The sequence below is a fragment of the Talpa europaea genome, assembly GCF_964194135.1.
Source record: "Talpa europaea genome assembly, chromosome: 13".
Classification (NCBI taxonomy): domain Eukaryota; kingdom Metazoa; phylum Chordata; class Mammalia; order Eulipotyphla; family Talpidae; genus Talpa; species Talpa europaea.
Genome location: NC_140080.1, coordinates 33,955,076 through 33,982,474, shown reverse-complemented (window position 1 = coordinate 33,982,474; position 27,399 = coordinate 33,955,076). Strand labels below are relative to the sequence as shown.

General features: G+C 48.5%; 4 protein-coding genes across 4 annotated transcripts; 2 read left to right on the top strand and 2 right to left on the bottom strand.

The window, feature by feature from the left end:
• Window positions 1-1,856: 1,856 nt before the first annotated feature.
• Window positions 1,857-14,311, bottom strand: IK (IK cytokine; the record flags this gene model as incomplete). Its single annotated transcript, XM_084251907.1, has 20 exons — window positions 1,857-1,953; window positions 2,147-2,181; window positions 2,351-2,459; window positions 2,597-2,685; window positions 4,060-4,117; window positions 4,384-4,450; window positions 5,093-5,185; window positions 5,597-5,615; window positions 5,863-6,088; window positions 6,240-6,279; window positions 6,584-6,692; window positions 8,864-9,027; window positions 10,459-10,505; window positions 10,616-10,686; window positions 11,156-11,270; window positions 11,432-11,599; window positions 12,343-12,402; window positions 12,882-12,974; window positions 13,715-13,781; window positions 14,296-14,311. 20 exons carry the CDS (start codon window positions 14,309-14,311, stop codon window positions 1,926-1,928), a joined length of 1,674 nt encoding a protein of 557 aa, XP_084108033.1. The 3' UTR covers window positions 1,857-1,925.
• Window positions 14,312-14,633: 322 nt separating this feature from the next.
• NDUFA2 (NADH:ubiquinone oxidoreductase subunit A2) lies at window positions 14,634-16,489 on the top strand (the record flags this gene model as incomplete). Its single annotated transcript, XM_084252516.1, has 3 exons — window positions 14,634-14,725; window positions 14,839-14,945; window positions 16,295-16,489. The coding sequence occupies 3 exons, from the start codon at window positions 14,634-14,636 to the stop codon at window positions 16,384-16,386; spliced, it is 291 nt and encodes a 96-aa protein (XP_084108642.1). The 3' UTR covers window positions 16,387-16,489.
• Window positions 16,490-16,826: 337 nt separating this feature from the next.
• On the bottom strand, window positions 16,827-21,902 carry TMCO6 (transmembrane and coiled-coil domains 6; the record flags this gene model as incomplete). Its single annotated transcript, XM_084252630.1, has 12 exons — window positions 16,827-16,955; window positions 17,245-17,412; window positions 17,721-17,815; window positions 17,928-18,114; window positions 18,196-18,307; window positions 18,526-18,642; window positions 18,841-18,926; window positions 19,085-19,189; window positions 19,424-19,607; window positions 19,702-19,817; window positions 21,570-21,682; window positions 21,818-21,902. The coding sequence occupies 12 exons, from the start codon at window positions 21,900-21,902 to the stop codon at window positions 16,827-16,829; spliced, it is 1,497 nt and encodes a 498-aa protein (XP_084108756.1).
• Window positions 21,901-27,399, top strand: CD14 (CD14 molecule; the record flags this gene model as incomplete). The annotated part of the gene is made up of 2 exons (XM_084252629.1): window positions 21,901-21,984; window positions 26,272-27,399. 2 exons carry the CDS (start codon window positions 21,901-21,903, stop codon window positions 27,397-27,399), a joined length of 1,212 nt encoding a protein of 403 aa, XP_084108755.1.

Sequence of the window (27,399 nt, the reverse complement as noted above, 5' to 3'; positions counted from 1 at the left end):
GGAGGGGCAGGAAGTGACGCCAGGGCGTGCTCAGGAACCCGGAAAAGGCGGGCCGGCCAGTGTGGTGTAGGTAGCGCGGATCCTAGGGCTCCCCGCCCCGAAAAGCCTTTACATCCCAGTGTTGTCTAGGCTGGTAGCTGAGCCAGCTAGATAGCGCGACCGTCAGTCCCCTCCGAGGTCATTTTATATAAAGTTGAAAGCTGCCTTTAAGTCCTTTCCTCTCATCCTAATCGATGCTGAAAATTTGGTACTCCCTCCCGCAACCAGTAGTGCCCTCGGGATAGGAGAGAGGGATGACAGACAATCGCTCATAACCTAGTGATACCCAACACCACAAGCATGACATGGTTGGTCGGGAAACAGAAAAGGCCCACGCAGCATGAATTTGACATGCAGGCGCTGTGGACAGCAGGCAGCCTTGCGTACAGGCTTACGCAGCTGATGTTCACTTTCACCATCTTCGTGGCCAGAAAGGTACAGCATAGGGCCTCTTATTAGTCCGGCTCCAGACCCTTGATGGACCTGGCCAATAGTAATGAGGACTGTCAATCGGTGACATTCTGGAATCCTGTCTACAAAAATTCCACAAAAATGAGAGCACTCTGCATGATGGGGCAGAGGAGGAGCAAGAGCTCCTGTGGCTGAACCTCTCACATCCCTGTAGTACTCACCCAGAGAGGCATTAAGTCTCCCTAGACAAAAATTGCCGTGTGATGTTGGGAGTCTCACTTATGTGACCAACCAGAGGGACTTCCACAAGACTTGGTGGTACTTGCAGAAACTGACTTTAAACAAAGACCCCAGGAGGTCTTGATGGTGGCAACCTTCTGGGTATCTTCATCTGAGCCAGGTTCTGGGATTTCTCCTAAATGTGACCATGGCCCACAACTATGAAACCAGAATGTTGCTTACTGGTTGATGCAAGTAAGGCCCAATTTCAACCAATTAGGTGCCACGCACAAAGCTGGCTTCCTCAAAAAGCCCAAGGAAAGCTAGAAGGCCTTATCCATTGCCTTGCCTTTGCCACTTTGACCTTGCTCGGGAAAGCTCACAGGTCTTATTCAGTGCAGGCAATGGCAGCGAGGAATGCTACCAGAGAAAAGTGATGACCTTTATTGTTTAAGTACCATCTAAAGTGCTATTATTAACAAGAGGAGAAAAACGGTGAGAAAGAAATTTTCAAATGCCAAGGAGCCCACTCTCGGGCCTTGATAAATTCCTCAGGGTGTTGAACGGCACCAAACCCTCTGGCCTGAGACAGGGATTTCCCCAAGGCACTTCCTCAAAGTTATCTGTTTAGCCAAGGAAATTTGTGCTTGCAAGCAGTCATTTGTGTTTGGAATTACTAAAGCTCCCAGGATGGCATAAATTCATAAAAGGTTTGTTTCCACAAGTAATTTTCATTAGGTACCTCCTGAAGAGCCTAGTCCTACACAACTGTGGAGTCAACTGATAGCCCACTGTGCTGACCCTCAACCCCAGGGAATCTCTGCCTTAAGACCACGCCCTCAGATGGGCCTGAAATGAGTCTAACATTTGAGACCAATCATCCTTAACATTCCTCAGTCCACCTCTTGACCATCAGTGAAGGGCAATCTTCCCTATCTCCACTGGCCACTCTGGTTATTAAAAATCCTTACTACCCAGGAACCTAGAACCACAGCAGGAAAGGACTGAGCTGATTTTCTGTATACGATTCTACAGTCAGTGGAATTAGTAGCCCTCTTGGTGCTCCAGCAGCCCTGATGGGGAATGCTAAACACAAAGACAGCAGCAGTTTACCAATTTTAATGGAACCAAATGATTATACAATAAAAGTTTACATATATTCACAAAAAACACCATACAACTTTTCTGGGAATTGTAGGAAGAAAGCAGTAGAAAGCATATCCTGTGGAGAATATTCTTGGAGTTGACACTGGAGATTAGTATTTTGGTCTTTTGACCTCAACTCTACAATGAAAAGAGAAATAAGTTAGAAGATCAATATACAGGCAGCTCTCCTGCCCACCTATGTCTATGCAGGGGCCTTTTTCTTTCCCCTTTTCCTAATAAACCTGTCCTTTTGAAAAGTTAAAAACAAAGAAAAAGACTGATATACTAAGCAATTCTCAATAGTTCCATAGAGGAATAATAAAAGGCTCACCCATCAGCTTCCATCTTCTTCCTCTTCTCAATGATCTGCAAAAAGAACCATTATAGTTGATAGTGATGCCACCTCTGTAAGCTCACCTGAGGCCCAAGGCTGCCTTCTCTCCTTTTTCCACAGCTCTCCAACCGCCAGCTGTTCCCTCTGCCAGCACCTTCTCCTAGCTGAAGCCCTCCCAACCTGAGAGGCAGTCCCACTTACTGCACTAATCTTCTTCCACTGACGATCAAGTTCTGCCTTGTCATTGGTTTCCTTGAAGCGCCTCGTTTTACGCCCTTCAGACATCTTGATACCGTACTGGAAAGCAGCTCTGAGAAACAAGGGTAGTTGGGAGAAGCAGGCATCAGAGGGCGACAGCACTAGTAATCTGTTCCCAGAAACTCGATTTGGGAATGTCTCAGCCTATACCCTTTCTTCACCCCCTGGACATATTTAGTACCAACTCACTTGGGCAAGGCCTCCTTGTTGTTCATATATTCACTGTATTCCTCCTGAGTATCAAAGTCCCAGCGGCCTAAGGGGCCCTTCTTGTTACCCTGTTGCAGGAGAAAATGGGGGAGGAAAAGAAGTCAACGGAAATGTAATTTTGGCCCATGATTCACCCTTGATTAAAGTCAGACTTTCCCACAATTCCCAAAGGTTTCACCATTCATAAGTCCTACCTTAACAAATAATAGTAAGTGCTTGTGTACTCATTACCTGTCAGGCATTATTCTGAATACAAAACACACATCCTACCTAACTCTTAAAAACTATTATTAAGAAGGAACTATATTTCTCTTCATTTTCCTGAGAAAAGTGAAACATAAGGAGTAAAATAAAACAAGGTGACCAAAATTATCAATGGCAGAACCAAAGTTAAACAATGTTCCAAGATGGGCCTCCCTGGTGGAGTGCGGTTGAGCGCTGGGTTGCAAAGCTGCCCACAGCCTCTGCAGTGCTGGTTCAATCCCTGGCCACTGGCGAGGGTCCCACATGGCACGCAGACCTCTCTAGCCACCCGCTGCTCCCCTCAGCAGTGTACTTCGTCAGTCTGCCTGCTCTGCTCCACGCTATGGCTCTGGTGAATTCTCTTACCCTCCCGTGCTTCTGACTGTACCCAGTGCTTGTATAAATAATAAATCTTCAAAACAAAACAAAACAAAAAACAATGTTCCAAGATGGAATTAAACCATGCTCTTGGGCCTCCCCGGTGGCTCAGCGGATTGAGCGCAGAACTATGAAGCTGTCCGCAGCCTCTGCAGCGCAGGTTCGATTCCTGGCCAGCCAGGGAGATTCCCACATGGTGCAGCAGACCTCTCCTGTCTTGCCTGCTGCTCCCCTCAGTAGTGTATTTCGGTCCATCTGCCTGTTCTGTTCCCCGCTCTGTCTCTAGTGAATCCTCTAACCCTCCTGTGCTTCTGGCCTATACCCCAGTGCTTGTATAAAGAAAGAAATCTTTAAAAAAAAAAAACAAAAAAACAACCAACCATGCTCTTAATCATCGCAATGCACTGAGAACAAAGAAAAAAGGAGAGAAAATTTCCTCATCATTAGTAGTGGTAGTGTTTGCTAGAGTTTGCTGTTGTTCTTGTTTAGCGGAATATTTCAATCTTGGCTAGAATAAAAATCAGTTATTTTCTAAATGTTGCAATTCCTTCTGTCCTTTCACTAAAGGCTTGCTTCCTGCTAAGATAGAGATCAAAGCCTAGCACTGTGTAGAATATGAAAAGAAGTAAGTTTCTGGTCCCATCTCATTTGATTTTGTGCAGAGACTTTGAAAACAGTTAAGCCGCCCATGAGCCCATAATGCTGCTGTTCTCATTGCTGCAGCTCAGAGAAGGGGAGACCAGTGAGACACAGTTCCTTGGTCTGCATGCAAGAGTAACATCCCGAGAGCCTCCCCCGCTCCAGTCCTTCCAGCTCCACACCTGATCCATTTTGCTGTAATCCACCTCCTCGTCACTATCCACAGCCATGTCATCCATCCTAAAGAGAAGCAACATTTAAACAGATGGAGCAGACCTAGACCCCTATGCTTCATCTGGAAACCAACCCCACTAAGAGGCTATATTCCTAGGAATGACTACCCCACTTAATCTCCAAGAGTCTAACAGAAGAGTTCCTCCAGGTAAGAAGTGCCCCAATGTCCCATCAAATCAAATTTCCACCTCATACCTTGAAACTTTTTTTCTAGTCACTGCCCCCCACCACCCCGCGCCTTTTTTTTTTTTTTTTAGCAGTATCTCACGCACGTGGCTGGGTAGCACTCAGCATAACTGTTGGACATGCCAAAGAAATCTCCCAGTTGTTTCTTGTCCTCTGGCTTCTTCAGCATATGTTTTGTTAAAGAAAATAATTCTACTTATATAAAGAAGCTTCAAGCAAGAAGCATCAAGGCAAAGAAGTTCTCACATGAAAACTCTCCTTAAGGAGAGGGCTGTGAGCTGGAATGGATTTTCTGACAAAGGAAAAGGCACGGTAACTTCATCCAGGTCAAATTTAGCACAAAAGGGAAGCAGTGGGGTGGGCAAGGGGGTGTTGTGGAAAAGCAAGGAAGCAGGTGGAGTTAAAGGATAGATATTCTAGAACCCAAGAACATTTTTAGGGCCTCCCTGGTGGCACAAGGGGTTAAGTCAGCACTATAAAGCTCCTGGCAGCCACTGCAGCATAAGTCTGATCCCCGGCCAGGGAGCAACCCACATGGCACAGCAGACCTCTCCTGTCTCACCCGCTGCTCCCCTCAGCAGTGTATTTCAGTAGATTTGCCTGTTCTGCTCCCCACGCTGCCTCTGGTGAGGCCTCTCACTGCCCACCCCCAACATACACCTCTGGCTTACACCCCAGCTCCTGCATGCATAAATACATGAAGAAGGAAGGAGGGAAGGAAGGAAAGAAGGAGGGAGGCAGGGGGGAGGGAGGAAGGGAGGGAGGGAGGGAGGAAGGAAGGAAGGAAGAAAGAACTTTTTAAAGGATATGATTCTGTCCCTTCCCAGCCAGCAGACCCAGCAAACTTTTCATTGATTGATTTGATCAACTCCTTGGCAGATGCAGGTCCTAGGGAGAAAACTCTGTTCAGGTTTTGAAACAACTAACTCACATCCTCTTCTCCACAACATACTTCCAATCTATGGCTTTCGTAACATTTTTTAAAGCAACAGAATCTTTTGGCTGTTTAATCACTCTGTCTTGATGGGGAAGGGTGTCCAGACCATTTGCTGGACCTGCCTCATATCCTCAGAAACCTATAGTTGGAGGAATTATAGCCAGGAGAGCAAATACGCTATGTCACTGCCCAGAAAGATGGAGGAAATTCTAGATTTATCTTCGTATTCCATAAAGTCAGATATAGACTTTGAGAACCCAGAACCAGGAAGTCCCCCAATCCCACCCTTGCCAGCACTGAGCTCAGTCCAAGAGAAAGTAGGAACTTCAAAACCAAGACAAAATGCTGTAAATACAACCCACCTTTGTCGACGTCCATGGGCTGCGGAGAGAAGAGGAACTGAGATGAGTATCACCATAAGGGATTCCCATGCATCCCTTCCCCAAGACAGAATCAATGGTCTACCCACCACCCACCACCACCACACGCCGTTTTCAAGATGATTCCTACCCTGGACTAGTTGACCCTGTTGGAGTCACACAGTATCAGAGGGGTTCTGTGCTGTGCCTGGCTGGGCTGGCATGGAGAGTGGAAGCTCCACTACTTGTACCAGGGACCCACATCTCACCTCATCATCTACTTTTGGCTTCTCAAAGTAGCTGTGCCTCTTTTTCTCCTCCTCTCTCTCTCGGTCTCGCTCCCGCTCCCGATCCCGTTCTCGTTCTCGCTCCCGTTCTCTGTCACGGTCTCTGTCTCTCTCACGATCTCGCTCCCGTTCCCGATACCTCTCCCGCTCCTTGTCCCGAGGTGTCTTGGTTGTAGAGGGTACATAATCCCCAATGTCTTCAAATATACTACGAAAACAGATCATGAGTGGCCAGAGTATACAGACTTCCGTACTCTTTTGTCAGATTCTCACACCAAGCCCTCCCTAAGATGTCAAAAACTAGAATGCAAACAGTCCCCACCTCCCTCAGATCAGATGACAAGGGCTAAGATACATACTTCATGTCAGCCTCAGGGGGTTTCTTCTCTTCCAGCTTCCCTAAAATGTAAAGAGAGGAATGGAGAAAATACTACTAAGTCCACTCAGCCTCGCCAAGATCTCCAACTCTCAAGGCACTATTAAAATATTTTTTATTTAAAAGGTGGGAAAGCAAAAGCCACCCATACTCTCCCTCATGCCTCAGAGCTGACCACTGGATGAGGCAAGCAGACAGAACTCGGATGTAACCATTTCCTTGCCAATGCTCCATTGCGCCCCAAGAACTGATAAATGTTCTGAAGACAGAAGAATCCACCCCCAAGTACTCCTTTAGGGGTAAAGATTCTCTCCCTAAATAGGTTACCTTTATCCTTCTTCTTGAGCTTCTTGTTGCGGGTACCCTGCCTCAGGTAGGAAAGGATCTGAGTGAGCTTGCTGATGACAATGTCATTTGTGGTCAGTGTGGTCTGGGCCTGAAAATCCCAAGAAGCAAGAATGTTAATACACTGAGTAGGAATCTTCCCACTTATTCATTCACTTACTTAACAGACTGAAGGACAAGTTAGAAATAACTAGGGGAAGCAGGAAAAGAAGGTATCGTAGAAGCTCATTCCTGATGATGAAACAATATGCTGCACAAAGGCCTGGTCAAAAGTAAATCCACTGGGGGCCTCCCTGGTGGCGCAGCGGTTGAGCGCTGGGTTGCGAAGCTGCCCGCGGCCTCTGCGACGCTGGTTCGATCCCCGGCTGCTCCCCGGTCCCCGGAGGAGGGTCCCACATGGAGCGCAGACCTCTCCTGCCACCCGCTGCTCCCCTCAGCAGTGTACTTCGGTCCTTCTGGCTGCTCTGCTCCCCGCTCTGGCTCTGGTGAATTCTCTCACCCTCCCGCGCTTCTGACTGTACCCAGTACATGTATAAACAAAACAAACAAATAAACCAGCAAACAAATAAATAAAGCATGCCTCTATTGAAAAAAAAAAAAAAGTAAATCCACTGTACTCCCAGGTGGCGCAGGGTTAGTCTCAGTGGCATCAAGCTATCACCAGTCACTACAGCATGAGTTCAATCCCTGGCCAAGAAGGTGACCCACAAGGCACAGCAGACCTCTCCTGTCTAGCCGCTGCTCCCCTCAGCAGTGTATTTCAGTAGATCTGCCTGTTTTTCTCCCCACTCTGTCTCTGGTGAATCCTCTTGCTGCCAATGCGCCTCAGGCCTGCACCCCAGCTCTTGTATGCATAAAAAAAAATTTTTTTTTTTTTAAAAAGAGTAAATCTACATTCAAAAAGTCAGACAACTAGAGCACAAACAAAGCATAATGGAGGGCCTCCCCGGTGACGCAGCTCAACTCCCAGGTTGAGCGCTGGGTTGCGAAGCTGCCCGTAGCCTCTGCAGCGCCGGTTCGATCCCCGGCTGCTCCCCGGCCACCGGAGGAGGTTCCCACATGGTGCACAGACCTCTCCTGCCACCTGCTGCTCCCCCCAGCGGTGTACTTCGGTCCTTCTGCCTGCTCTGCTCCCAGCTCTGGCTCTGGTGAATTCTCTCACCCTCCCGCACTTCTGACTGTACCCAGTGCTTATATAAATAAATAAACATAACTCTTAAAAAAAAAAAAAAAAAAGCATAATGGAAAGAGGTTGGGATGGCCAAATGTGGCAAGGGTTCATAGGCCACAAAAAAGATGTTGCTGGGCCTCCCTGGTGGTGCAAGGGGTTAAGACGCAACCTATAAAGCTATCCGCAGCCTCTGCAGCACCAGTTCAATTCCCAGCCAGGGAGCTATCCACACGGCACAGCAGACCTCTCCTGACTCGTCCACTGCTCCCCTCAGCAGTGTATTTCAGTCAATCTGCCTGTTCTGTTCCCCGCTCAGTCTCTGGTGAATCCTTTCACCCCTCAACCACTGAAAGTTTCTCAACTGTCATGAGAGAAAAGTTCATATTTTAAAATGACAACCCTGATCATGTCTAAAAACCAAAATCAAAGAGGGGTTGGGGAGACTGGTAGGCTGGTGGCTAAAGAGTACAGAATTTCTTTTTGGTGTGATAAAAATGTTTTGGTGGCGCAGGCAGTTGAGCACTGCGCTGTGAAGCTGTCCGCAGCCTCCACAGCACTGGTTTGATCCCGGCCCGCCAGCAAGGGTCCCACATGGCATGGCAGACCTCTCCTGTCTCGCCCGCTGCTCCCCTCAGCAGTGTATTTCATCAGTCTGCCTGTTCTGTTCCCCACTCTGTCTCTGATGAATCTTCTCACCCTCCCACACATCTGGCCTGTACCCCGGTTCTTGTATAAACAAATAAATCTTAAAAAATAAAATAAAATTGATTATGATGGTGGCAAGTGAATGTGCTAAATGCCACTGAATTGTACACTGTAAAAAAGCAAATTATATGGAGAATTATACCTCAATACATAAAGAAATAATATACTAAAGGGGAACAAGAGTTGGAATAGGGAAACCAATTAGGCCTCTTTTAATAGTTCCAACAGGAGTCTGGAATATTGATAGATTCAACGGATACTTAGGAGATAAAAAATAGACAGGACTTAGTGATGGATTAAATGTGCAGATAAAGTCCAAGACAGAGTCAGGCCGATTCCTGGGTTTAAGGCTCACGTGACAGGCTCTGAGGACTCGGTTCACTCACCTCCATGGTGGGGCAATCAGCCTTGCTGCGGATGAGAGTGGTGGGGATATCCGTGTCAGCGTACTCATCATCCAGGTCTACCACATAGGCCATGCGGCCCGGCAGGAACAGCTCATTCCGCTCATATGCTTTGCTCTTGAAAAGCATGCGGTAAACATTGCGGCCTAGAAGAAGAGGAAGCACAGCAATGAGAACCTCGCACAATGACAGCTCCTATTTACTAAATGCTTACTCTATGCCAGCCACTATGCCAACTGCTAGGCATGATTTGCTTCCTTCATTTAATCTTCCAACCGTCCTGGAAAGTAGGTACTATAATCTCCTCTTAATACTAAGATTGAGAGTTAAGTGATTAACCAAAAGTCACACAACTACAACATGACAGAACAAATAACAGGACTCAGGCCGCCTAATTCCAAAGCTTGTGCTCCGATCAACTCTTCTACATCGCCGCCCCCCAGCACTGTGTGTCTAGCATGGTATTAAATATATGAGAAAGAAACAGATTAAGTTTTTTTTTTTTTAAGATTTTTTTTTAATTTATACAACAGCTGGGGTACAGGTCAGAGGTGCGGAAGGGTGAGAGATTCACCAGAGACAGAGGGGGAGCAGTACAGGCAGACGGACTGAAAGCACTGCTGAGGGGAGCAGGTGGCGGGGCAGGAGAGGTCTGCCACACTATGTGGGAATCTCCCTGGCTGGCCAGGAATTGAACCTGCGCTGCAGAGGCTGCAGACAGCTTCACAGTGCTGTGCTCAACCTGCTGCGCCACTGGGGAGGCCCAAGAAACAGATTAAGTTTTAAAGTGATATCAATGATGGGAAAAAACAACTCTATAACATGTTCAGTAAGATAGACACATTACAAACATTATTTCTCTCTCTTTTTTTAAGATTTATTTATTTATTTATACAGGAGCTGGGGAACAGGCCAGAGGCGTGAGAGGGTGAGAGGATTCACCAGAGATAGAGTAGGGAGCAAAACAGGCAGATGGACCGAAAGCACTGCTGAGGGGAGCAGTGGGTAAGACAGAAGAGGTCTGCCGCACCATATGGTATTTCCCTGGCTGGCCGGGAATCAAACCCGCATTGCAGAGGCTGCGGACAGCTTCATAGCACTGCGCTCAACCCGCTGTGCCACTGGGGAGGCCCACAAACATTATTTCTCTTTGACCCAATAACCCAAGAGGTAAACTTCAACTCCATTTTTGCAGATAGACAAACAGGCGCTAAGAGGCAAATTCGGTTGCCTAACATAACAGACCCAATATGGTTTCACCAGCAGGATTCAAACCGAGGTCTCTCTGACTGAAAATTATGGATTTTGAATCACTAACCATGTTACTAACCATGTTACCTTAATGCATAAACCCCTATCTGAAAATGCTTCCAACTTAACTGAGGAGCTATTAATAATGTATACAAAATAACTAAATCCATATTTTGAGTTCTATTGGTGTTTTATAGGAAGCAGCTGGCTTGAGAACAAAAGAGAGGAAAGGCGGTTGAGGGGGAAAAAAAAGCAAATCACACCCAAAGCATTAAATTCTCTATACTTTACCTGGAATGCAGTCAATATGTAGAAGCTGTACTCACCCAAACGGGTCTTAAATTCAATTTTATTCTCAGGATCCTCATCTTTCCTGTAAAGACAAAATTTTTTTTTGCTCAATATTTCCTACTTTAGGCATCACCTCCTAAACTCTCCGTGGAGAGTTCCCTAATTCTCCAGCTCTCCCTGACCTTTACTTACTTGGTTTCTTTCTGGGGTTTTTCCATCAATTCTTCCTCCTCTTTCTCCTTGCTGGCAATCTCAGCTCGTACCTAATAAGAAAGCTAGTGTTTAGGTATTTATTCATCTTTTTTTCATTGTTCATATATTTACTGTGCCACAGTGTACCACACTGTGCCATTTAGTAAGAATACAATGCTAAACAGACAACACATTCCTTTCCCTCATGCAGCTTACAGCAGGAGAAACAAATTAAACGAACACCTAAGTGCAATAACTGCTGTAAGTAAAACAGAAGAGCTTTGCAAGGGGGCAGGAAGTGGAAGGTGAGGAGTGGGGGGACTTAGCCATACCTGGTAATCAGGGAAGGTAATCAGGGAGGGTCTTCCCAAGAAAATTGCTATTCATCCTTTCATGAATAGCAATCAGTCCTATAGAAGGGCCACTGTTGGCCCTTTCAGATGGCCTGAACTAAAAGGGGTCTCACGCCTCACTGCTCAAAGCTCCTACATGAGCATTCAGCATTCTAGTACCATTCTTTAGTTACCAACACAGACTCACCTTTTGAAGCAGAGCAAAATCCAAGCCTTTCACCAAATGGGTATGTTCCATGTCACCACCCAAGAATTTGGACTCCTGGATCAATTGTCTTCTCTTTTCTGCAGCTGATTTGTCCCTGTATAGTGAAAGAAGTCACATTAGAACAATGCTTTGTGGGTGGCAAGTGCCTCTTGAAATGAGCTCCAGAGCAAGAAAATGTCTGAAAAAGCATTTGTATTGTGACAACATAACTCTTGGATGCTGCGAGGGCCATGTCCTGGCTCCACTGGTACTCACGCCTCAGCAGTGGGGCCTACAGCCCTGTAGTTAGCTGTGGTGCTGATCAGTTCAGTTTCCTCGTAATCTTTGTTCACACCATCTCTCCGTTCCTTGGCACGGTCCCGGTACTTCTCTGCTAGCTCTCTCTCTCTCTCAATTTCTTGTTGTCGAAGCTTGGCATAATAACTGTGACCAGACAAAAGCAAACGTGTAAGGCTCACCAGTTGCTATCCCAAGGTCATAGCTGTTCCTGCTTGTTTCTCTATCCCTTCATCCTTCTCTCTATGGTGAAAGCTCATATATGCCCTAGCTGATCTATAGGTCACTTCTTGATATTTGTTATCAAAGCTTCAGCATCTTCCAGCTCACAGACACACTGTTCCAGTGCCATTTTGGAAGATTCTATGTGTCACTTCAGAACTCTTTAATGCCACCCAACTCTACATTACTGAGTCTCTGGGCATGGGACTTCTCCATATAGCAACCAAGAAGTCATCTGAATTTTTAGCATCTTCTGAAAATATATCATTCCATCTGGTCTACCACCCCCAGAAGAGAAGAAAAGCAAAGTTCCAGGTCTTGAAAGTTTAGTGTCACATGAAGGATGATGGTGATGATAATTGAAATGATGATAATTGAAATGTTACTATATGCCTGGCCATGCTAAGCATTTACATGTACTATCACAGTGACTATCATGACAACCTGATAAAATGCCCACGGTTATCCAGCCAACAAGTGGTGAAAATCATTAAAACACCACAGGTTGACTCCAAAGCCCTATTATATCAATCTACCTAGCATACTCCTCCACTAAGAAAGCAGGGATCCTCAAGACAATAAAGAAAAATATCAATCTCTATCCTTATAATTTGTCCTATCCTCCCAGCACTATCCCCTTTAAAACCCAACACTCCTCCATCCTTTACCTTTTCTTTTTTCTCCTTCGTGCAGCTGGGTCTTCATCTTCATTATATTCTCTTGGCATCCTAGGAGAGAAAGAAATTCACTGATAGCAAAATATTGCCACAATCCAAAGTGGCTTTGAAAACTGAAGAAACACCTAAAATACTGCCACAAGCAACAGTTTCAATTGGGCAGGCAGAAATTGTAGGTGAGTAATTCTCAAGCTTTAAAAAGCATCACAACCACCTGAGGAACTATTAAAATTATATATCCTCAATTATCTAGCCCAGACAGAGTCTGTGGTGCTGAAATGGATTCAGAAATCTAAGCATTTGCCCATTTAAGCAACAGTAGTAACTCTAGTACAAGTTTTCCATGGAACATATTTTAAGAAAAAGGGAGATTCTAGGACATCACATTCTTCGTCAGTGCTCTAATCTCCAGAGGAAAAACAGAACTACCGGCGTCAAAAAAAGAACTAACCACACAGTTTCTAAGACACCTAGTTGAGCAGATTTTCTGTGAGGAGATGGTTAACAGGTAGGAGCTCCCCGGAACTTACTCATGATGGCGTGACTTAGAGGGTGGTGCAGAAGTAGGCGCAGCCCTTGGGGTCATGAGAAGTTTCCTGAAGTCTTCATTGGTGAGTTTTGATCTAAAAAGAAAATATTTTTTTAAAAAGTAACCAATATTAATTAGGAAATGAACATGTCTGAAGGAAATGAGTATGTAAAAAACATGATTACTAAAAATCAGGGAAATACAAATTAAAACAAATATTCTACCTTTAATGCAACAGAGATTAACAATTAAAGTTTGAGACATCAAATGTGAAGAAGAATTTGGGAAGTGAGTACTTTCATTCTACTGATGAGAATATAAATCAGAATAGCCAACTTATAAGACAATTTGGCAGTATTTATCAAAATTTAAGTGGTATAACCTAAGACCCAGCAACTCTATTCACATACATTTAGCCTGGTGAGTTACTGGCATATATGTATAAGGCCTGTAAAGCAGGTTCAATTACAGCTTTGAAAATAATGAAAACCAGGCCTAGCTGGTGGCCTAGGGTTTAAGTCTCAGCACTATCACTTCTGAAGCCTAAGTTCAATCCCCAGCCAGGAGCTAATCCACATATGGCTCAGCAGACCTCTCCTGTCTCCCCTGCTCCTCCCCTCAGCAGTGTATTTCAGTCAATCTGCCTGTTCTGATCCCTTCTCTTTCTGGTGAATCCGCTCTCTCACACACACCCTCCCACCTCTGGCCTACACCCTAGTTCTTCTATGCAAAACAAAACAAAAAATACACACACACACACAATTCTTTCACCACCACCACACTTATTCTACTCATTGCCAGCTCATTCCCAAGGTCCCACATCCAAACACTCACTGGTGGAAGGAGTGAGGATCGTCCACATCGTGGCCATCTGGAGCCAAAGGGTTGGAGAACGGCTCACCTAATAAAAAGATAGTAACTTAATCTTTGTGTCATGACGGTCGTGTTTGCAAAAGCTGGGAGACGGAGAAGTGAACAATACAGATGTATTTTCCTGTCAAAATGCTCCCAGTTCTAGTGAGGAAGAAAGGCGTAACAGCGACTGTGACAAGGCAATGTAGTAAGCGCTTCAGTGGGAAAATACTAGGAGTTGTGGGAGCCTCCTAACATGGGGGCCCTAAACTTGTGCACTGGGATGAACAAACGATATCCTGAAGATGACATCTTCCTGAAGAAGACATACCGGGCAGTCCACGATTAAAGGTGAGGACAGAGGGAGAGTGGGTTCAAATATAAACACCTCCCGTCGTCACTTGGGGCAGGGACCAGGCTTTGAGACTGACTGTGGGGCGACCCGGCCTTACTCGGGGGCCCACGGCTTCGCCAGGCTCCAAGAGTCACAAGTCACAACGGGTTCAAGTTCTGAAGCCAAAACAGATCCTCGGGCAAGAAAGGGCAGATGACCCGAGCCTTACTATCTCGCTCCGGCATTTTGTCCGCGGTCTTTCGACGCCAGGAAGGGCTGAATCCCCAACGACAACACAGCAGCAACGGGAATCTTCCCACAATGCAGCTCAGGAAACAACCCACAGTGCCTTGCGCTCTGCAACCCTTCCGCAGCCCCACCCCCGCGGCGGAGACACTAGAGGAAGCCCAGACCGGCGCCGGCCATTGCTTTATGGCCATTGGCTAAACTTTGCTGCGCCCCCTGACGCCAGCCAACCTATCGCGGAGACTAGACGGTGCGCCACTGTTTCGACTGGAGAGCTTGGCCGGAAGGCCGGGGGAGGGCGGGGCTTAGAGCCTAGCCAAGATGGCGGCGGCCGCGGGAAGTCGGGGGGTCCGTGCCCTGCGTGAGATCCGCCTTCACTTGTGTCAGCGCTCGCCCAGCAGCCAAGGCGTCAGGTGAGGCGCGGCGTGATGAAGCGGGCGGGATTGCGCCCCCGGGGTCATCCCCTCGACCTCCATGGTGGAGGCCTCGTCCACACCGCAAAGCCGCGCTCTCTCTGACCCCTCAGGGACTTCATCGAGAAACGCTATGTGGAGCTGAAGAAGGCAAACCCCGACCTGCCCATTCTAATCCGCGAGTGCTCAGATGTGCAGCCCAAACTCTGGGCCCGCTACGGTGAGCGCGGGACGCTAGGGGTCTGGGACCTTGTTGGGAGACAAGAGTTCGAGAAACAGTGGCCCAAGGTCACGCAAATTCCTGTAGCGAAACTGGAACTTGGCGTCTGGCCGTTCTGTTGAGCTTGTTCCCCGTGAGAGTATTTACCTCACAGGCTTCTGGGGTGTTTTGTGTCCCTGGCAACATCTGCGTGGAGGCAGGCGCGGCCCTACGTAGGGACCAGGAGTTGCTATTTGTAATTCAGAAGCCTTCAGATAAGGAAAGAGATGGTGGTCAATTTCTTTCAGTGTTGGGCCTTCCAAATTAAGTCGTGCTGATTCAGGTAGAGTGTGAACATTTTAATAATAAAAACCTAAACTGGTAACTCTGTGTTAAGTAATTAGTGGTAGGCTTTGTTCTGAGTGCTTTCCTGCCTAAATCTCATTTAATCTTCATCAGTTATATAAGGGGGTGGATTCTTTTTTCTCATTGTGGAGATTAGAAAGCTAAATAAAGAACATGTGGAATACGGAACATTATGTGGCTAAGCAATAACAGAATTAAGCCATTACATTTGTTTCCATATTCCTAGAATGCTCTTCTGCTATATTTCCATGGCCGACTCCTTGTCAGTCAGGCCTCATCTTCTAGCTCGACTTCTAAAAAAGGCATTCCCTGACCAGTTATATAACATTGCCTGTAGTCCTTTTTTAATATTACCTTATTTCAATTTGCCACAATCTGAAAATAATCACCTGATACATAATTGACTTGTAGTAAATATACTTAGTGAATGATAGTAATGTAATGATGACCTTTAACTACACCTTGCTCTTGGAATGTGTGAGGGCAGGGAGGGAATCACACCTAAGGCAGATTGTTTCTAACGGAGGATATCTGCAGTGTGTCATGCACTAATTGTTTGGACTATTTAAAAAAAAGATTCTTTGAAAATTGAGTAGACTAGCGGGGGAGATAGACTCAGATCATTTCGGTGTGCGAGCCATAGAGCCATAGAACGGGCACCCAGCATCGTAGGCCCATTCAGTGCATTGCTTTCCGTAGTTAATAAATGTCTATCATGCCCCTAAAAACTTCCCTCAAACACCTTCCTTCCCACTGTGGTCACCAGAATCTGCTAAAATTCTAGTTGGACTTGTGCTTCCTAAATGTAATTTTTTACATTTCCTAAATGTAATTTTTTTTGAGACCCACTGATTAAATTCTGGGCATATAAAATCTAACTGTTCACATCACTTTACTACCCTTTAAATCCTAACAAGACTGAAAGTTAGAGGTAAAGACCTGTTATACTTTCGTAGCCCCCACAAGACTGAGTAGATACTTAAGTCACCTTTCTCTCTCCTCAGCATTTGGCCAAGAGAATCATGTCTCTTTGAACAACTTCAATGCTGATCAGGTAACGAGAGCCGTGGAGAACGCGATTAGTGGCAAAGCCTGAAGCTTGCACTGAGCAACAGCCCCACAGCCTGGGCTCTGCTGGATTGAGTACAGTGTGTGGACAAATGTGTTCTCCTGTTCTATAAAGCTTGTGTGTAAGAGCCTGTCTCAGGATGTTCTTTTTCTCATTCCATCCGCTACCCCTTACTGTGTAACCACTGAGGCAAAGCAGCAGACTATAAAAATAAAACTTTATTCTCTCCCATCAAAAGTCATCAGCTGCTGAAGTAAAAGAAAAATAAAAATAGGAAAATAAAAAGGAGATTCAAGAAAAAGTAGGCCACAGTTTCCTCTGGCCTTCCTGGCTGGACAGTGCTGGATGAAAGAGGTCCTAGATAGGTTCAGGTGTGGGAGCAAAGAATATGAGACCTCGTTATGGCTGTAAACCATAGGACTCCATAGCAAGGAAGGACAGGGTGTGGATGAGTAGTGCAGGTAGTGTCAGGAGGAGCCAGGCCCCCCCTGAAGTGCCCTCTCCCGGAGAGCACGCACACGGTCCTGTAGCTCTGCCTCCTCCTCACGCTTTTCCAAGGCCTGCAGCCCTGACTGTAGGTAGAAGTCCTGGGCAGCCTGAGCAGGAAAGAAAAGGATCAACACCTGGGCCCCTGTGCTCTAACACTTAATTTCCACAGCGATCAACACCTGGGCCCCTGTGCTCTAACACTTAATTTCCACAGCGGTTAGCCCACCTCTTCTTGGAAGAGGAGGCACTCCCAACAAAAGGATAGAGGTTTTAAGCCGAAGCCCACATAGGCTAGCCAGGCCCAGAGACGTGACTATAGTTAGGACTTGAGGAAAGAAGCCATGGTGAGATCAGGGGCTTCAGGGGGTTGGTGGGGTGGGGGGGGCAGACACCCACCTCTGGCCTATAGAGGAACAGCAGTTGCAGCAGCTCCAGACTCTGGCCTACTACTTCGGTGTCAGAGAAGGTTAGCATGCCCAGCAAGGCGGGGAGCAGGGGCCCTGGCCACAGATGACGGCAGTAAGCAGGACCCTTCTCTGCAACATTGCACAGAACTGTGAGTACCTGCAGACAGTCCCCACAGGGATGAAAACCAAAGATTGTAATGATAGCTAAAACACATGTCCAGGCCCTGTGTCGAGCACCTTTATGTGCTTGTTCCCCTCAACCACAGCTGCCCTCAGGGTTACAATTCCCAATTATAAATGTGGAAATTAAAGCTTAAACTGATTAGATGATTTGCCCCAAGTAATTAACCACAGTTTAGGGACCCTTTCACTCCACCTGCCAGTTCTCAGCTAGGGGCTCATCTAAGGGGTCAAGCCTGACCCACTGTTCACACATTTGGTCACTCAGGTGATCCCAATACCTACCAGTACGCTCACCACATTAGATACTGGCAACAACTGCAAGAGGGGCTCGATCAGATCCAGGGAGAGTAGGGAGGTACAGAAACTAGGACTATTTGCTGAAAGGGAAAATGTCAGGGTGAAGTCCCTCAAATGTCCTGAAAGTGCCCCTCTCCCAGCCCTACCCACCACAACCCAACCCTGGGGAGGTAGTCCAGTGTCTAGGCATACCAGTGAGGTTGTTAAGGAGCCACAGGCCTTCAGGAAGCAGGCTGGGCTGTGTCTGGAAGAAGAACTGCAGAAGGATAAATAAGGCTGCCACAACTCGCTCGTCTCCAAACTGCATCTGCCCACCCACAGCCTCCACTGCTGCCTCTGTTAGCAAGTTGCTTAGACACCGGAGTACAGGACATGCCAACTGCAAAGACAAGTTGGGAGTCAGATGTAAGGAGGAAGGTGTAAAAGGATATCCAGATCTTGACCTGTCCTTTTCACCTACCAGCTCCAGTCCTGCATCCTCTGTTCTCTGGACAGCCCCAGCTAAGTCCAGCAGCAGCAGCCCCAGAGTGGACAGAGCCCCTTGGGTGATGAGGAGGGCGTTGTTGACCTGACTGGGCAACAGAAAGCAAGCAGTCGCTACTTAGTCAATCCTACCTTTAAGTTAGCAAATGGCCTAAGTCTAAGGTTTTTTGGCTTCCAAGAAGAGAGGACCAAAATTCAGGAAAAAAATTCACCACAGCAATCCTATAAGCCTAAGTTCAAATCCCTGTCGTGGAAGAGAGCCCCAGGAGGGGAGGTCTGCGGCACTTTCCCAACTGGCCTGAGTTACCTGCAGATGATGTAGTGAAGGCACCAAGCAAACTCCATAGCGACCCCGGGATTCAGCTTTGGGCCAGGCTGCAAGAGCTGCAGCATGTGCTGGGGGAGAGTGGAGGCCAGAACTGAGCTGCGGGCAGAAGCAGAGCTGTGAGTAGGAACCACGAAGGCAAGACACTGTCATTCCCAAACCCTAGCAGCAGGTGGCAGCCAGACACATGGAGTTACAATGCAACAGCTCTGAAACCAGACTTGCCGAGGCATTCAAGAGCTAACCCCCCAAATAAGCCACCCCTGCCTGCACATGTGGAGGCACAACCTCACTTACGGGATGATCATCTCTGGAGCTTCCTTAGCCTGCAGAAGCTGGGACAAGGCATATCCAAGGGCTTCCAGCACAGGCAGGTGAGGGGACTAGAAATAGACGGTGTAGGGCTCTGACGCCAGAAGCTGGGTCATAAGATTTTCTGAGGCTCAACCCTCAGGCACAAGGCAGGGGCTAGAATTACCTACCCAAAGCAGGGGTGGCAGGTATGAGAAGGGTTGTCCAGGGATAACAGGTGGCTACTCACCTGGATGCAGGCAGCCAAGGCTGGAATGATGCCCTGTGGCAGGAGTTGCTTCCTTACAGTCTCACTCTCCACAATCAGGTTACCCAGTGTATACAAACAGAGCTCCTGAGGATGGACGAACAAAAACACTGGGCATAGCCCTTCCATGCCAGGGTAGGGAGGACGGAACAGCCCATGCCGGAGGTTGGGCACAGGGAGTGGGACATGATGGGCATATGTATGGCTGTGGTCATCAGGGAAACTGACTGCCGCCCTCCCCCAACCTGCTAGCTCAAACTGGACCCAAAAAACAATTTTTAAATCCAAGCCAAGAACAAGGTAAGAAGGGAAAGGACTTACTATAAAGTCTGAGCTGTGACCGGAGAGGTAGGTGAGAAGGTAGGAAGTGGCCGGCAGGCAGGCCTCGGCCACCGCAGGCTGCTCTGAGTGAGAGAGCTCATGAAGGCACCGAGCCGCCTCGAGCTGCAACAGGGCCTGGTTGCTAGTCAGGAGCCCGACCAGGGTCCGCATGCTTCCCTCCAGTCTAAAGAAGTGAGCACCGCGTCCTGTTCAGCCTGTGGCCTGTCGCAGGTGCCTGCTCAGAACCACAGCCACCCACACACACCACCCACACTGACCTGATGAAGGTCTTCTGTGTCTCAGGGTGCTGCAAACCACGACGAAGGCTGACCAGAGCCCCCTCTCTCTCCTTTCCCTCAGTGCCCCGCTGGGCTAGCTGCAGAAATTGCTGGATCTGGGGTCCAGGGCAGGGAAGAGATGGCAACACAGTTGCCAGAGAGCAAGTCTGAGTCCCACTCTGCTGGATTTACCTGTGAGTCCTCTAATATGGCACCATTCTTAGAACTGGTCATTCACACTCAAATAGCTATTAAGTGCCAACCTTGCAGTAGAGGGAGTCAGAGCTGGGTTGTAATACTAGTCCTGCCATTTACACTACAAGGGACCTGAACCTCAGCTGCTCACCTGTAAAATGGGACTAACTACCCTGCCTTCTTACAGGGTTATTTCAAGAATGATATTTAAACCTTTCAGTCTGGGACAACCTACCCCTTCAGTCCTCCCCATGCAACTGTAAGTCCAACAAACCCTACATAATATGCCTTGTTGTTGTTTTTTTTTTTCAATGCTTCTAAACTTTTGCACAACCTATTTCTTCTGTTTAGGATGCCCATTCAAGGTCCTCCACTCCCTTCAGATTTCTGCTGCTGTCACACTGCCTGGGAAGTTAGCCCTTTCTGTCTCCCTTTGGCAGACTTAGAGGTGTTCTCTTGTGTCTTGTGGTTCCTTCATGACAAGAGGTAGCACATCTGTCTCTTTCACTGGGATTGTGAGCACTTCAAAGAAAGGGACTCTATCTTTGTGTACCTCAGCACCCAGTGGGTGTCTTGACATTAAATAGGCACATAATGATTAAGGGGCCTCCCTGGTGGCGCAAGGAGTTAAGCGGCAGCACTATGAAACTATCTGCAGCTACTGCAGAATGAGTTCAATCCCTGGCCAGGGAGGTGACCCACATGGCGCAGCAGACCTCTCCTGACTTGCCCGCTGCTCCCCTCAGCAGTGTATTTCAGTCAATCCGCAAGTTCTGCTCCCTACTCTGTCTCTGGTGAATCCTCCCACCCCCACCGCACCCCGGCACCTCTGGCCTACACCCCAGCTCTTGTATGCATAAATAAATAAATCTTTTTAAAAAATAAATAGGCACATAGTGACTAAATAGAACAACTTGCTTGTCAGTGCTTTGCAAACTATATATTAAACATAAATGATAGAAACGGGATGCTCAATGCTGCTGAATTAATAAATGAGCTAAAGCCAATTATTTCAGTCACTTATTCAATAAATATTGACTATAAGCCAGACACTACAGGCATCAAGGTTCCCAATGATGACAAATATTGATAGGGTCCAGGTTCTTGTGGATTTTAAGTATAGTCGGGAAATAATAATAAACACCTAGACAGTATGATTACTCTTCTAGTCACGGGAAAATGTTAAAAGGAACCCACTTAAGGGAAAGAGCCTGGTATATTACTCCAGGAACTCAAGAGGGGTCAGTATGGCTGAGATGAGTGAGTGGGAAAGTAGGGAGAGGTTAGAACATAGTGGACTTTACAGGTCGCAAGAAGGATTTTGGTCCCTATGTGCTTTTAAAAAGTACTCATGACTAACATGGAGAATGGACTTGAAAGCGACAAGCAAATGACCTGTCAAGAGGATGCTGTAAGTACCTGAAAAGGGTGGTGGCAGCTGCTATGATGAGGCAAATAAGGACTCCAGAGATCTTTAGGAGGCTAAAAAGGGGGCGGGGGGAGGGCAGCGAGGACTTGATTGTATTGGTGTGGGGTTGAGGTATGGTCATGAGGATGCTCCCCGTTTTCTGGTTCCGCCCACTGGATGGGCGAATCTGGTGATGGGACAGCGTTCAGGCTTGGGGGCGGGAAGGAACTTGGCGTCAAGCTCAAGAAGCGCTCTGCCCCCTCACCTCTGCTTCCCCGACGACCACTGTCACACATTCCCCTTCAGCTTCCTCCAAGATGTCATCTCTCAGCAACCTCTTGCTGACCAGCTGCTGCTCCCTCCGCGCCTTCCGCAGTGCTGGTGGCAAAGGAGACGGCTGAGCGTGGGAGAGGCACCTAGGACCCAGAACCCCGGTCTCCAGCCCAGAGGCCTCCTCACTCTCTGTCCGACCGCCATACCCCCATTCTCCAGAACTCCGTCGCCCGCCCGCACCTGCCTCCCGCTCTCGCCGGCGGCGCCGTAGTTCCTCCACTCCGCAGCCTGTGGGCCTGAGGAGGCCCTGCCGTCTGCTCCACATGGGGGAGCTGGAGGAAATTTGTAGAGAGCCGGCGGTGGAGAACGCAGCCTCCGGACCAGGAAAGACAAAACCAATCGCGCAGGCGCGGATCAGGACGCGAGCGTAGGCGCGCGGAGGTGGGGTGGGCGGGGCTATGAGAGGGGCGGGGCAGAGGGGCGGGGCTTGTGGTAGGTTGTTGGAGCGAGGCCTCCTGGCCAGTTCAGGTTTCTGTCCTTCCCAGTTCTAGGAAATACACACGGATCCGGCCATCCCAGGCTAGTAATGTCTTCTACACAACAAACAAGACGTTGCCACCAGCCTCCCCACACTCTGCACGAACATTCAAAATTACCCGAGGTCTGGAAAGATACAGGTCTCCCTTTCACCAAAAAAATGCCTCCCATGCTGAGCACAGACTAAAAGCTGGATATCCATTCACTCATTGAATATTTGCTATAATGGCAATTATTCTCATTTTACACGTGAGGAAAATGAAAGAGATATAATTATTTACTTTGCATAAAAGTGAGTCGCATTATTTTGGAGAAAGTAATTCTTCCACCAAATGATGATTAGGCCATTACTAGATATTGGGGAAACACTGATTAAGCAAATACCATGTTCATTACCTGCAAAACCTGCATTATGGTCCACTAAACCCTACGTATCCAGTCCCTGTCTACTCTCACTGTAAGGGTGCCAACTATTCTTCTCTCCTGGGATCTTCTCTTGGTTACCTAAACAAGACTAGTTCTCTTCCTCTTCCCCATCCCCATCGGGTTTTGCACAGACCTTCCTTTGCTTAAACCCTGTCTCTGCAAACCCCCTCTCTCAACCAGCACTCTTCCCTTATTTAACACTATCCTCAAGATTGCAATACCAGTGTCCCCTGCTCAGAAGTACTGGACCAGAGCCCCTATTATGAGAGTGTATAGACCCATACAATTTTCTTTCATAACCCTTTCCACAGTTCCCAGAGAAGAGAGTCCCTCATAGTGAAGTCAGTTTGGAGAAATGTTGGGTTCAGAGAGCTGGGTCTTTGGATTAACTCTGGGAAAAGTTTCACCAGAGCGTCCCTATCAGTTGCACACAGTGAGTTTCTCCACTAGACAGAGGCATTAGTTATATCCAAAAGGGCAAGTTTATTATAAGGGAGAGGAAAGTAAAGGACGCATGCATAGACACAAGGGGGCAGAAAAGAGCTGCCTCAAAAGAGACAGATTTTTTTTTTTTTTTTTTTACTTTTTTTTTTAAAGATGTATTTATTTATACAAGAGCTGGGGTAAAAGGGCAGAGGCGTGGGGCGGGGTGGGGGGAGTGAGAGGATTCACCAGAGACAGAGCGGGGAGCAGAATAGGCAGACTAACTGAAATACACTGCTGAGGGGAGCAGCGGGTGCGACAGGAGAGGTCTGCCATGACATGTGGGTGGCTCCCTGGCCAGCAGAAAATCCAACCGGCCCTGCAGAGGCTGTGGATAGCCCCACAGCGCTGCACTCAACCCGCTCAGCCACCGGGGAGGCCCCAAAAGAGACAGGTTTGCTGAAAGAGAGGCCTGCATACTCACAGGTGGCAGCCTTGGGAGGATCGCTGCCTCTGCCCATTTGCAAAGGGAGGTCAGTAAAGTGAAGAACCCACATAGTCACAGGTGGGCAGAAGGGCTGCTTCCCCTTGCCAGGGCAGAAATTGCACTGATATATGTAAGGTCGAGGCAGGAATGGGGCAGAGAAGGGGAGCTCGAAACTGCTGCTACCCCGTATCCTGGAGACCACCGGCTAGAGCCAGTATAACTGGGTCTGATAAACAATTCTGGGAAAATGAGCAGTTTCGAAAAAACTTCAGATCTGCATTCTGCACCTCCTGCCAAGGCCAGACCCTGCCCCATAAAAGCTTACCCTTATCCCCCAGCAGGCTCCACTTCTCCCACCACTGTGGGGGTCCGCGAACCTTGCCCTGGAGCGCAAATGAAAGTGCCTGCCTGTCAGAAACTTGGCCTGGCTCGCCTTCTCTTTACAGCACCAATCCTTTCAATATAGTCTTCTCTTTGGGAAGGGTTCATTCCCTTGTGGAGATAACTTTTGTTGAATTAATTACTTCTAGGATGTGATTAAGTTGATTTGCGAGGACCAGTGATTCTCTACAATAGCCCTCAATCTCCATATCTCCACTTCTGGTCTGTGCCTCTTGATATTTGCTGCAGCAGCTGGCTCCTAAGGATGTTTCATTTCTATAGCTGGTTTAACAACTATGTTAATGGGGGCTCCACGGGGTTTAATGTCAGCAGTATGAAGCTATCCTAAACTACTGCAGCAGGGGAGGTGACATGGTGCAGCAGACCTCTGCCCAGAACCCTGCCTTGTAACAACAGGAAGGATTTTAGAACTTAATTCTTCCCCTTGAAATCAATCAATGAAGTCTTCCATCTCTTCTACAAAACATTTAGTTAAATATCTGCAGTCCACCATTTTGTCCTACATTTCCTCTCTCGGGGCCCAGCATCCATCCAGCCCTTGGAGAGCCAACTATTGAGCACCTGCTATATATCAGGTTGTGAATGGGAATAAGGCCTGTTCTTGGCCCTTTCTTCTTTAGACAGGCTGACTCACATCTTGTTTTGTTTATTTTTTATTTTTTTATGTATGCATACAAGAACTGGGGTGCAGGCCAGAGGCTGGGCGGCAGGGGGGCGGGGAGAAGAGAAGATTCACCAGAGACAGAGTGTGGAGCAGAATAGGCAGATCCACTGAAATACACCACTGAAGGTGTTATTGGGCAGCCCCAATACAAAACAGGGTGCCTGACTGTGGGTCCTCACCTGTGCGCTTAAAAGGACTTATCAAAATACTCTATTGCAGGCACATGCAAAAGGTTAATAAAAGGTTTATTTACAAGGGAAGGGGAAATGAGGAAATGTACAACTCAGGGAGAAAAGTGGGAGACAAAGTTTTAAATGCGTCCTACCGGATCCGCCCGATCTGGAATCCCAAATGGCACTCAGAGCTGGCCACGAGCCAGGAGCCGTGAAGCCAGGAGGCGAGCGAGAGAGCGAGCCCCCCAAGGCCCACGTGTCTGGTTTTTATACCAAACCTGGCTGCTTAACCCCACCCTCAGGTCCCAGCCACCCTCCCTTTGGTGGTGATGGGATTTGTCTTTCCCAATGTCTTGATGGCTTTGGTCTGGAGTGGGGGTGGGGTCCGCAAAGCGTGCATGGAATTAGCTCAGGACAACCTTTCCCCCTAACATTTCAAGTGTCTCCTTCCTTATCCCCCTGAGTCCCTGGTACAAGTCCAAGGCTGAGAAGCAATTGCAGCTTCTTCACATGTGTCTCTGCTCCATGTTCCTTTCTTTATAAATTTAAACAACAAACAAGTCAGCAAAAATTAAAAAAAAAAAAAAAAAGGAAGGGGAATTGTTTTTCAGACCAACTTCCCTTGAACGTAATTGTGGCACTCGGAGAGTAGATGAAGTCTGCAATCTTTCCCACAAAATATCACTTAAATACTGAGATTTTTCAGGACTTGGGTAGTGGTAGGTTAATAGTAACTGCCAAGAAGTAGGCAAAAGTCAAGGAAACTACCAGGGTTGAGTCCAGGAGATAAAGGCAGGAAGTGCAGGGTCTTGGCCTGAGGCACCGGGGATATTCCTTTACTCACATCCACAGAGACCAGCCTGGGGCACATGCAACATCAGGGCACTTCCTAGGGCAGAGGGCCCTGGACACCCCAAGCTGCCTTCCTGTTAACCGCCCCTCTCTAGGCAACAGATTTCATTGCAAAATTTCCCAGAAAGGTAGTGAAAGGGGAAGAGAAGTAGGGAGTGACCAGAGTTCAAAGAGCAGGGTTACATAAACTCTCAGAAGCTGCCAAGAGACCAGACACTTGTGTGAAGCCTGGAAGACAGCAAGTTCTGCAGTGTAGAAAAGAAGCAAAACCCTTCCCAGAGTCCACCTGGAAGCAGAGACTCTGAGGACCTATCCATCATGGTGAGCATTTGATCTTGGGGCCTCAGGGGGTTAGTAGGGGAACTCTAAAGAAAGGCTGGGGCCAGGGCTTCCCTGGTGGCGCAAGGGGTTAAGCACAGCACAGCACAGCACAGCACAGCACAGCACACAGCACAGCACAGCACTGGGAAGCTGTCCACAGCCTCTGCAGCACAAATTCGATCCCCAGCAAGGGAGCTACCCACATGGCACAGCAGACCTCTCCTGTGTCGCTGGCTGCTCCCCTCAGCAGAGTCTTTCAGTCAGTCTGTTCTGTTCCCTACTCTGTCTCTGGTGAATCCTCTCACCACCACCCCCACCTCTGCTTGTACATCAGTTATTGTATGCATAAATAAGTAAATTTTAAAAAGAAAAAAAAGGCTGGGGCCGACCTGACCTCCGCTCTCCACAGGTGCCTGGGCTCTGCCTGCTGCTGCTGCTGCTGCCCGCGCTGCTGGGGGCCTCTGAGTCCACCCCGGAGCCCTGCGAATTAGTTGAATTAGATGACGTCGATGATGGCTGCTTCTGCAACTTCACGGGTCCTCAGCCCGCCTGGAACAGCGCTACCCAGTGTATTGCTGCCGCCGAGGTGGACGTGCGCGGCGGCGGCCAGGACCTGGAACCATTCCTGAAACTAGCCGACACCGACCCAAAGGAGTACGCCAACGTGCTGAAGGCTCTGCGCTTGCGGCGGCTCACGGTGGGCAACGCGCGGGTGCCGGGGCAGCTCCTGGTCAGCGCCCTGCGTGGGCTCGGGTTCTCCCGCCTCAAGGAGCTGACGCTCGAGGACCTGGAGGTAACCGGCACCCTGCCGCCGCTGCCTGTGGACAACACGGGGCCGGCGCTCTCCACCCTCCGTCTCCGTAACGTGTCGTGGCCAACCGGGGCTGCCTGGCTCGCGGACCTGCAGCAGTGGCTCAAGCCGGGCCTCCGGGTGCTGCGCATTGAGCAAGCACACTCGCTGGCCTTTCCCTGCGCACGGCTCCGCCCCTTCCCGACCCTCACAAACCTAGATCTGTCTGGCAATCCTGCGCTGGGGGAACGAGGACTAATTAAGACCCTGTGTCCTCACAAGTTCCCGGCGCTCCGGGATCTAGCTCTGCGCAACGCGGGGGTGGAGACGCCCGGCGCTGTGTGCGCAGCGCTAGCGGCGGCGGGCGTGCGACCCCACAGCCTAGACCTCAGCCACAACGCGCTGCGGACCCCTGCCCCGGCCGCTCGCGGGTGCGTCTGGCCCAGCACTCTGAACGCTCTCAACCTTTCCTTCGCCGGGTTGGAGCAGGTGCCCAAGGGACTGCCAGCCCAGCTCAGCGTGCTCGATCTCAGCTGCAATCTGCTGAACAGTGAGCCACGCCAGGACCAACTGCCCAAGGTGAATAACCTGATACTGAAAGGGAATCCCTTTCTGGATCCCGAAGCCTTCATGCACCAAGGAGACCCATCAAACTCTGCCGCGGTATCAGCCTGTGCGAGTTCGGCCCTGACCGCGGGGGTGTCAGGAACTCTGGCGCTGCTTCCAGTTGCGAGGGCCTTCGCCTAA